Below are 10,947 nucleotides of genomic sequence, written 5' to 3' on the forward strand. Positions count from 1 at the left end.
AAATTAATAATTATTAATTTATCGAAAAATTAAAATCTCTATACATAAATAGATTTTCATGGTCTCAACATTATTAATTATAGAGGTTTTACTGTAGATACAACTGTAATACATAGCGTGTGTCTTTTAAACTTTAAAGTAGAGATTAAAAAAAAACAGTTAACGTTGTCCACATACACTTTTGTGAAAATATGTGGATTTAAATATTTTAGATTATCATGAGTATATATAATTAAAGTATATTTAAGTATTAATTAATACTCATATAAAGTTCTAAATAGCAACATTATTCTTTACCTTATCTGGGTTTGGTCTATCGATCTCGGTGCTATTATAACGCTATAGCATATCTACGTCGAAGAATCGCTTGTGCGTACACGCAAGAAGCACATCCACTTCACTTGTATTGCCACAATTCATCTATAGCCTCGTAGACAACATAATACAACGTGTGGTGTAATTAAAAGAGATAAGGATGATTCATTGCACCAGACAAGATTTAATCGGTCATATTACCATGTTCAAGCAGACCAGAGCCCTTGACTTTTTCTTGCATCAATCCATCGATCCTTTCCTGAAAAACGTGCTATTGGGATAATAAATGGAAGGACTGATCTCTCTGTTTTTGTCTCCTTGGTTGACATCAAGTTTTACAACTTTCTCAACGACACCTTTTTCCTCTTCCTCAGCTGTGAATCCATAACCCATAAACTGAGCCAATCTTTTCACATGCGGCAAAGGATCAGCCCTCATCGTCTCGTACTTGAGAAACAAAACTCTTATCTGGATGCTCTTGGTAAGCTTTCCAATACCCCAAGACATGGTCTAGGTAAGGACCGAACAGCGAAATATCTCGACAGAACATATCAAAAGACTCCTCAAGAGTGTTGAGAGAGCCAACATCTTGAATTTTATTTTTCAAAGAAAGCCCACTTGGAGATGAACGTGTCCTTTGGATCTCTCCATATGTAAACAATTTTATAACCCGATTTTGCAACCGATTCGGGTAACAAATCGTGCGGCATATGAGTCGAAAACAAAGTGTTTTCTTTGAGGGCATCACCTTTAGGGAACAAAGAGAAATCTGTCTCAATAAAAGGAACAAGCTGGTGAGGGTTGTGTTTTAGGAGAGGGTTGAAAGAATCGTCGTCTTCGAAGCGAGATCGATTGGCGATGGTGAATGTGAGAGCTTTGAGCCAAGTGGTACCTGACTTTGGATAGGTACAAATGAGGATGCCAATGGGTCGTGCTTGGAAAAAGTCTTGCGCGTGAAGGCAACCTTCTAGGACAGGCTTTATGAACCAGTAACCACCATACTCGATCAACGGAGCTTTCGAAAACCATCCTTTCACGTGAGGAAACGTGGCGATCAAGTCTTGGTACCGTTTCTGATTCTTCTCGAACTCCGTCTTGGTCTCGTCTTTGTGGCTCGGTAGCATGGTCGTCTCTGATTCCATTAGTGGGGATAGAGAAAGAGGATATGAGGAGCTCGTGTTGTGTTCTGTGTCTGGACAGAGTTTGGTTTGTTGGTTAAGTAATGAAGTTAGTTCCACCGACGTTTTAAAATGCCATAATTGAAATAGATCATCCCCACAGCCCTCATAATATATATATATTATATTACTGCCATAATTCTCAGCCATTCGATTCCGATATTTGGAAATTTTAAATTTACATAAAACAACATAGATAGACAACTCCAATGTCGTCGATAAGTGCCATGCGGTGGTAGTAGACAGTTAGTAGATGCATGCCTTGATTATTTTGACTCCAATGTCGTCGATAAGTGTTATCAGAAAGAGGGCTTTTTAAAATTGTCCCATAAAATAATTTGGTGTATAGGTTTTGTGTTAAATTAATTTTTTTTTTTTTTTTTTTTTTTGGTTAAGTTTTGACTGGAAATCTCTACCTGAAGTGAACTAATAAAGAAACATAATATCAAGAAATTACAAAATGAACAGAACAAGAAATTACAAATATTCAATTTATTAAACAAAATTTATCAAATAAAGATTATATATATATATTCTCTTTATTGTTGGGTTATACAATGTCATGTGACAAATGAATTGTTCAGAACCAAATTCACAGGGACGGCGAAGACAATTTGACTTGAGCAACAAGAAACCAGTATGAAAAAAAAAAAAAAAATACTCACACCATCAATTCTTCTTAAATTCGTTGACTTAAACTCCTACTGATGGACAACAACTTGCATAACATCTTCTTAGGTTGTCTCGGGATCGCACAAAGCGCCATAAACCTCGAAGGTGTGCTTTGAAACCCTCCGATTGGTTTGACTTCATCTCTTTCTTCTTCTACTCTTTCTTCTCTTCTCGTTGTAAAGCTTCTCCTTAAAACCGCTGTTTCATTCCTGGTGATATTGTTTGCTGTTGTAGCTATTGTGGCTCGTGCTTGCTCGACAAAGAGGATTTGTACGATCACTCGCAACGGAAGCAGCTCGTTCTGTGCAGCCTTCTTGCTTGCCTCTACTGATAGTTTCTTGCAATCCAAGATTCTGCATAACCTCTTTCTCTCAAACTTTTCAATCTTTTGATGAACCTGCATTACAAAGAGAGTGTGAGATGCTTTCTCAATGTATGTTATTAGAATATACTTTCTTGATTGCTTTTTACCTGAAGAAAGATATCAATCGCTTTGTATAAATCGTCATGACAAATCCTTGAACCATCAGGTATCGATTCTGCCAGTTCAACAAACTTGGACACTGTTAACTTCACATCTCTAGCAATCTCTTGAAGATACGAATCAACAAGCTTTGCTACTTTACACAACAATGGAGGAGAAGAAGAAATAGATAGAGGTCTTCTAATCTCTTGTATCTCTTCCATGTTGATGTTTTCTTCAGAACAAGACCTTCTATGTTCTGTTCTTGTTCTTGTTGGCCTTATCTCATTACCAATCTGAGACAGAAACTGCTTCACCATCATCCTCACAACATCTACATCGTATAACATACCTGACTTATCCGGTAGAGGTATCAACAGCTCGCTAACGGTTGCCTTATCCAGTTGATTCCCGGCTTTTATCGCTAATTCCCTCTTCGAAGAAAGCGAAACATTCATAACATTTGCCATTTTTAGTAGCCGAAGCAAGAAACTGCAAGGAACAGCTGATTTTTCCGCTGGTAGAAGAGAAATAACAGATTCCAAAACAAGATTTGAATCTGCAGAGCTTTCTTCAATACTCGGTAGCCATTTAGATGCATAGATCCTAAGAGCATTCCCGATTAATCTTGGAGATATACTCCGGTTTGATGATACTATCGCTACCATTGTTCTCCGGTAAAGATCTAAACTCAAATCAGCCAAATCTTCTCCCCACCACCTCAAACTCTCTCCCCCCTTACTTACTCCACCATTACACACGCTTTCATCTCTTCTTCTTCTTGACCTGTTTCTCAACAAACCCGTCTCCAATTGTGTCGAAAACTCCTCACCAGGGGATAGAGTTACACCGTTGGCAATTGCCTCGACGCATCGGTCTGTGATCCCAAGATCTTGAGACCATAAAGGTAACACCTTAGTGGTCTGGAGCGTGACTAAAGAGTCTCTCCAACTTCTGAAGACACAAGAACTCAAGAAAAGGTCAAGTCTTTGAACAAGATTCTCAGTCTCCCCGAGCTCCACTTCTTCTGTCATACCGAGATACTCTGCTGCACAACGTACTGCAACAACATTGTGAGCACAAAGAGTGATTGTGATGCCGTAACAGAACTTAGCACAGAGCTCAAAAGCCTCTGTTTCGCCGGGGAAATCAACGAGTTGAATCACTTGTTGTTCTTGCGAGTTTTCGGTTTCTAATGATTGAGAAGAGACTAAGTTCTTCAAACGCAAGCATTTTGATAACATCGGAAACTGTCAAATTGCATTGCCAAGAAAATACAAATAATCAGAAATCAAAACTGTTACGAGTAATTTTTTTTTATAAAGTTGAAACTTTTAAAACCTTGTGAAGAAGATATTTGGTGGATTTGACTTGTATGATTAGATCATTCATCAAATCAGAAGACACTGACCTGGAAATTTTTAAAAAATAGAGCAGTCAAAAGATGTGAGATTGGTTAAAACAGAGGATTCGAAAATTTGAGAGAGAGAGAGAGAGAGACGAATTGGTTTCTTTATTTTACCTTACAGCTTCCACAGTGTAGAATGTGTCAGGTCGGAACCCTAATTCCATGAACTTCATCTCCGGTTAGCCGGAGAATTCGGATCCGGTTTCGCCGGGAAATCAAGAAGTGATACAAATCGGAACAGAGGGTTTCCAGCGAAATTACGGCCAGAGACTTGTACCGTCTGGTTTTGGTCACCGTTAAGTTCGCCGATAACTTAACAGACGACAGTGATGGTAGAGAGCTTGACGGTGGAGATTTAGTCAATTGGTTCGACCAGGAACGATGTGATGATCTGCGAGAACAGAGTTTGATTGGAAAAAAAAAAACAGTTCTTTGTCTCAAAGTTTCGATTTTGTGGGCTCTGTGTAGAAGGAAGGATCTGTTATAGAGAAACCATAGAGTGAGTGGTTGTTGTAAGTAATATAAATAATAATTTATTTACTTTCGTCAGATGTAATTTTTTTAAGGTAGCCTTGAGAAATCATTAGCCTTTTTTTTTGTCACACACCTGAGAACTTTCGTATAATCAAATTTAGCAGAAAGCACAAAAGTATATGGTTCACCAGATAATAATATTTATTTTTTGAAAAAATAAAGTTATAAGTAAAAAAGTTGATAATGAATGATAAACTAATTGTCTTAATTTGTAGTTGTATGTTTGATTTTAAAAAGAAGAGAGTCGTTTCACAAAAACTTTCTCTATTAAAAATCAAGCAGTAATTTTTTTGTTTTGGCCGTCATCAAGCTGTAAATTTATAATACCATTACCACATTGAAGTTGTAGGTTTCAGAGTTTTAACCGGATTTAAATATTTTTCATCATTTTACTATCTATATTCTTTTCGCCAACCATAAAACTCAGCATTTATGCATGATTACCTTGAACTTTTTCCATTTATATCATGTAATTATTTGTTATTTTTCTACTAATATAATGGATCTACTATAGGTTTTGTATTTCTCTTTTTATAGTTGAAATATCAATAGGTTATGTATCGGATACCCCATCTAATAAACAATTTTTTGTTTTTTTTTTTTTCCTACTATTATTACTTTCTTTTCCATACTCATATACAATATAGTCATAGGCCTTCGTACGAACTCGAGGTATTAATATCAATAATTTTAAAGCTGATGATTGTTCCTCTAATGATGAAAATATGGAAAAGTGTATGTATGATATGTTATTTAATCGAATGAAAAAAGCCTTTATAATTTTGTATTGAATGTCAAAGCATGACATGTGGTGTGTAGATTACTTTTACGTATTCATGGAATGTCACTTTAGGCAACTTCTCATTTGTAAAAAGATTAATGTAAGTTCACCAATATCCTTAAATATCGTATATAATGCATGAATAATATTAAAAAATAGTATCTGATACTTCAAATATAAAATAGTGCTAATTAATAGTAAACAATAACGAAACAATTTTTACCGTTAACTATACAGATTATAAACATTTGAACACATGAGGCAACACAGTAACGACATTAACACCGTATTACTCCAACTAAAATATCTTGGTCAAAAAACAATAAAAATTTTAAAGCATTTATTTCTACGAATTAGACAAATGTTGGGTTATCAAGATCAAACTACATTTGTAAAGGTTATCCCTGTTTTTGAGTCAAAATCTCCATATTAGATTTTCAATCTAAAAATAAAAAGACAATAAAACCAATAATTGGAAAAAATCTTAATAGATTGTATTTTCGTGACTACAAAAGGCAAAACGCCATGTGAATTGTCTGTCCATCGTCTTCTGATCATTGCAAATTCGACGCCGCTTGTTTTTATTAGTTTATTAACATTTTCTTTCTTAAAAAAGATCCAAACACTCTTTTCAAGTATTTTTGTACCCCCAAATCATTACTTTATCGGGTATTAGTTTATATAAAAAGAAGTTGAGAGATGAGATGAACTTTAATAAAACAAGATTGGAATGATGAAGAATATATAAAAGTGGTATGTATGAGGCTATGAGCTGAAACTAGTATATAAACTCAAAGCTAATATTAGTATTACATTGTGTACATGTTATATATAAAAAGCCACACACAAAAGCAGATAGATAGTTTTGAAATGAAGAAAATTATGAATTTTGGTATAGAGAATTTTTTTTTGTACGATTAAAAAAAATGAAAACAGCAATTAACAAAAAAAAAAAAAAAAGGATAACAGTCAGGTAAAAGTCACTCTCAAATAGGTCTACTTTTGGTTTATATAGCTAATTGGTTGGGATTTTTCTATTTGGTTTCCCTTTCATGCTCCCCACAGCCGTAATCACCTTAGGATTCTGTTTTTGTCATTTCGTTCTAATTCATTGTCTTATCTTCAATTCGAGACATATATAACCAATGTTATCCAAGTGTTTGGCAAGAACGTACATCTTGTCAAATTAACGAATGAAACTTACGTTATTGTAAGCTACATGCAGATACGCAATTTAATTATTTTCTAGCGTAAATTTTGTTACTTTATAAATTAAATTGGATTAACTTGTGTTGTGTTAGACTGTTAGGACTTAGGAGTAAGATCGCATATGAAAAAGATGAGATTTGATGTGATATATATATATATATATATATATATATATAAGAATTAAAGTTCATCTACTAATTGCTAACTGACTTTGTAAATTAAAAATTCATAAACTTTGACATGATATGAGAAGGCGAACACTACATGATCACAAAATAACACGATAAATTGGCTAATCTTGGAACCAATCATATAGTATGTTTAGTTGAAATGAATGGTCCAAAAAAAACTTCCAATTTGATGAAAATCTTCTATATATGAGATATGAGGAGATTATAGTTAGTATAATATATGAAAATATAAGTTAATTCGTTTATTTCTTATTGCTTTTGAATGACAATTGATAAACAACTTTGGTTATAGCTTTGAACCGTACAAAAATGATAAAGATCATAGAGATGTTATCCCTCTATATATGCAAATATTAACTAGATAGCGTTTTAAATCAGTTTTGATTATATAAATCCTATTATCAAATTTGTTTATCAAGAAATCGTGATAGTAACAAATAGTAATTTGATTAGACTCTTATATGTGGAGGTTGGTTTAAATGGAACAAGTAGTGTTTCTAAATCATCAATCTTTGAATAAGTCTGTTGTACGTATGTGCAACTAAAACAACTTACAGTTGAAAAATGGCGTTCATTGTCGCCACAGTTAGGGTTTTGGATTACACTTAAGCAGTGTTCAAGAAAGCGCTCGGCGGTATGTGGGCGGTGACCCAGCGCCTAGCGCCTAGAACGCCTAGTCGGAATTTTAAACGTTTTTAGACGGTTTAGGCGTTTACAATATGAACATTATATATATGATATTATATGTAAAATTATATAAAAATATATGTTAGAAGAAATAAATAATAATAAATCATAAACTAAAATTAATAAAAATACATTTCTTTAATTTAGATTAATAACATATAAACATTTATAAATATTTATCTGAATATAAAACTTAAAATTTTAAATATATGTAGTTAAAAATAAAACATACATTAAAATAAAAATTTTGTGATTTTAGACGGTCTAAGCGGTCGTTTAGGCGTCTGCTGAGCGCCTAGCGCCTAGACGGCGCCTAAGCGGCCGCCTAGACCGCTTTCTTGAACACTGCACTTAAGCGAGCCCATGGAATAAATAAGCGAGACAAGGAAGAAACAAGATTTATGTTTGGTCTTATTGATAAATGAAGATAAATTACCATAATGGTTTTGTCCAAGGTCTGTCTATGATAGAGGAATCATCATCCCAATGGGACCGTATCATCACATCACCACAAACACACTTTGTCTTTCTTTCAATTATGTTGGTCCCAATTTTCTAATTTATTTTTAATTTTAGTTCCCAGTTTTTCTGATTTATTTTTATACTATCTTATTTCATTTTCCATCATTTTCCTCTTGCATAAGTTGCAAAAAATATATATTTTTTGGGAAAATGTCCAAAAAACAATTTATAAAAAGTGGTAAAACAACAAATATTCATAAGTTTTACCACTTTTGGTAACTCCATTTATTGACATTTTTTCCATATATTTTTAGTTGGGTTTTGATTTATATTCTGTAGATAAATAAAATTATGTGTGTATATATTAAATGATATTGTCTCTTTTCCACATAGAATATCATTTTGAGTCTATCAATAAGGTAACTCGGTTGTCCCATATAAGGCTTCTTCATACATTCATATATTACATTTTAACCTCTTATAAACTTTTCCATGTCAAAACAACACCATTAGTAGTATCTAAACTTGACACTCACACCAAAATTACAATTAAGAAAAAAAAGTAAGAGAGAGAAGTTGAAAACGGTGTCATTTAGTTGTATTTCATATGGAACATAAACACGACACGAAATCTAACCTAACAAAGACATGTTAAATAAAATTTATTAATTTAATAATAAAGCGATTAGGATTTTGACTCGAAGGCCCTGTTCTTTTTCTTATCCCTATAATAGCGACCAGCAACACAAATATAAAAAGCAGTGGAGTGAAAACTGGAGGTGAGAGAAAAGAAAAGCTGTCGCTGGTGATCATTTTTACTATCGTTGGTTCCAAAAACCCATCGCTGGAATTTTTAGCTATTGAACTCTTCTCCTTCCCCAGAAAGAAAAACAGTCGCTGTGATTAATAATGACAGATAATTCATCTTTTCATTCTATTTTTTGCCCTTAAAAGCAGTGGAAAGTGGGTTACCAGCGACAATTATTTGAACAGGGCCGAAGTCACGGTTTATGCTGGCAGCGCTCTCTTTGCTACGAGGAGAAGAATGAGTTTCGCCCGCAGAGGGTTTACTCTTTCTTCCGGTGGTGGGGAATGGTGTTGGGATTTCTCTACAAGGAGAGTCTCGAGTTTCTAAAAGTACGAATCAAGCAGATGGGGATAAGGGGATCAAAGTGGTCTCCAAAGCCATGGAGAACTCTTTTCCTACGGTGTCAACATCTACGCCAAGGATGTCAGGTCCTTTTGGGCAGAAATCATGGATGGAGGTAGCCAAAAAGCATATGTTTACTCAACAAGAGTTTGTCGTTTTAAAAGTGGCTAGGCAGCAACGCGTGGTAGTGTAACATCAGCGAACCGGAATCCCAGTTTGGGATGTGCATCGATCCATGCAAGGGTAGTATCGATCGATGCAAGATTGATTTTCGCGAACGAGTTTAAGTTAAATGTTGTGTTTTGGAGTTAGAAAAACCTTGAAATCGTGTATAAAAGGGGGAACTCGAGGGTTTGGTCGAGTTTGGCCGTTTCTAGAGAAAGAAGTTTTTGGGTGTTCTTGAGAATTCTTGGTGATTAAGGCTGTTCCTGTAGAGATCTGTAGCTGGGATCGTTGTAGGAGCTTCCTAGGAGTGTAGATCTTCTTGTTTGAGGTTCAAAATCTTCTTGGAAAAGGTGAGTGCATGACCCTGGCTTATCTAAGCTTGAGATTTCTATGATCTGCTTGTTTATGTGTGTATTAGGCTTGTTAGAACGTTATTGAGTTGCAAGGGGCTTTGGGAAGCTTCTTTGTGGCTTTGGTTTGTGTGTTTTGGTTGTTTAGGGAAGGAGATCCGGCGAGAAGCTTTAGGGGAAAACGATGCTCGGCATGTGCATTGTTCGATGCACTTTGTGTGTTGGTCGATGCAATGCGAGGACAACGCAATTTGACCTAGGAGCATCGTTCGATGCCATGTGGAGGCGTTGATCGATGCAATTAGGGATTTCGTGCAATGTCGAGCATGCGTCGGTCGATGCTGTGTTAGTGTCGGTCGATGCAGGGAAACTTTGTATCGGTCGATACAAGCTTGTGTCAGTCGATGCATGGGTTGGTGTCGGTCGATGCAGTTGTCTGGTTTGTTGTTTGGTTATTGATTGTTGTTATATGGTTAGAGATATCTCAATTACTTGTGTGTATAGCTCAATAGATGGGAGGATTGCCTCACTGAGTGTTTATAAAATACTCACGCATCTCATATGTGTTGTGGTGCAGGTAAAGGTAAAGTGTGATCGTGGAATCAAGGCAATGAAGAGGAGGATGTTCTAGTGGCTAATTGATGTGTTGTCTGACTTCTGTTAGGTTGCTAGAGTTGAGTTAGTAGAGCATTTCTAGGTTGCTGATGTTATGTTTTATGACTTGGTTGAATTATTACTGTTATTGGTTTATTAATTATTAGTTATTGGTTATTGTTTTTATTGGTATCTGTTGATTATTTTCCGTTGTTGGTTAGATTGTGGTTATGTGGCTAGTGGGTATGAGAATATTAGCTAATTATTATTTAAAAAAATGGGTCGGGTCGTTTCAGATAGTCCCAAAGGGGGTGTTTGAGGATGCAAAACCACTTTGAGAAGATTTTCTTATTGGTAAGTTTTTCAACACTTCAGCGCCTCATGTGGAGAAGATTCACATGATAGTGAATAAAATTTGGCGGTTGGGAGACAAGTCCTCGCTAATTGATGTGTTCTCTGTTAATGAATCGATAGTCAAATTTAAAATTCAAAGTTAATCGATGAGGCATCGAGTGTTAAACAAAGGTTTGTGTAATATAGTTGGTGTCCCCATGCTTTTATCTAAATGGACTCCTTTTGGAGAGGGGCAGCAACCAACAATGAGATCAATTCAACTATGGATACTCTTGAAGAATGTGCCTCCAACAATGTTTATAGATAAAGGATTGGAGTTCTTAGCTAGTGCAGCTGGAAAGCCGATCAAGCTTCACCCAAAAACTGAAGCTTATGTTAGTTTTGACAAGGCACAAAATTTAGTTGAGGCGAATTAAATGAATAGTATACAAGAG

The 10,947-nt window shown here is 35.2% G+C and overlaps 1 protein-coding gene, 1 long non-coding RNA gene and 1 pseudogene across 2 annotated transcripts; 1 reads left to right on the forward strand and 2 right to left on the reverse strand.

Annotated features, from left to right (window-relative positions):
* Positions 1-473: 473 nt before the first annotated feature.
* LOC104793909 (cytosolic sulfotransferase 18 pseudogene) lies at positions 474-1,669 on the reverse strand (annotated as a pseudogene).
* Positions 1,670-1,998: 329 nt separating this feature from the next.
* Positions 1,999-4,571, reverse strand: LOC104790259 (BTB/POZ domain-containing protein At3g26490-like). Its single transcript, XM_087453044.1, has 4 exons — positions 4,151-4,571; positions 3,970-4,039; positions 2,637-3,878; positions 1,999-2,562 (listed from the first exon to the last, which is right to left on the reverse strand). Exons 1-4 carry the CDS (start codon positions 4,207-4,209, stop codon positions 2,173-2,175), a joined length of 1,761 nt encoding a protein of 586 aa, XP_087309170.1. The 5' UTR covers positions 4,210-4,571; the 3' UTR covers positions 1,999-2,172.
* Positions 4,572-8,658: 4,087 nt separating this feature from the next.
* Positions 8,659-10,345, forward strand: LOC147942190 (uncharacterized). Its single transcript, XR_015559604.1, has 2 exons — positions 8,659-9,565; positions 10,143-10,345. It is a non-coding gene; the product is annotated as an uncharacterized LOC147942190 (long non-coding RNA).
* The last annotated feature ends 602 nt before the right edge of the window (positions 10,346-10,947 follow it).

Source organism: Camelina sativa, chromosome 6 (genome assembly GCF_030686135.1).
Source record: "Camelina sativa cultivar CO46 ecotype springtype chromosome 6, ASM3068613v1".
Classification (NCBI taxonomy): domain Eukaryota; kingdom Viridiplantae; phylum Streptophyta; class Magnoliopsida; order Brassicales; family Brassicaceae; genus Camelina; species Camelina sativa.

Excerpts from the sequence above, each read along its gene's own strand:
- LOC104790259 (XM_087453044.1), bottom strand. The coding sequence starts at position 4,209 with ATGAAGTTCATGGAATTAGGGTTCCGACCTGACACATTCTACACTGTG. Across the intron at positions 3,879-3,969 it reads CCAAATATCTTCTTCACAAG|TTTCCGATGTTATCAAAATG; the intron begins GTTTTAAAAGTT and ends GCAATTTGACAG. Across the intron at positions 2,563-2,636 it reads CGATTGATATCTTTCTTCAG|GTTCATCAAAAGATTGAAAA; the intron begins GTAAAAAGCAAT and ends TTTGTAATGCAG.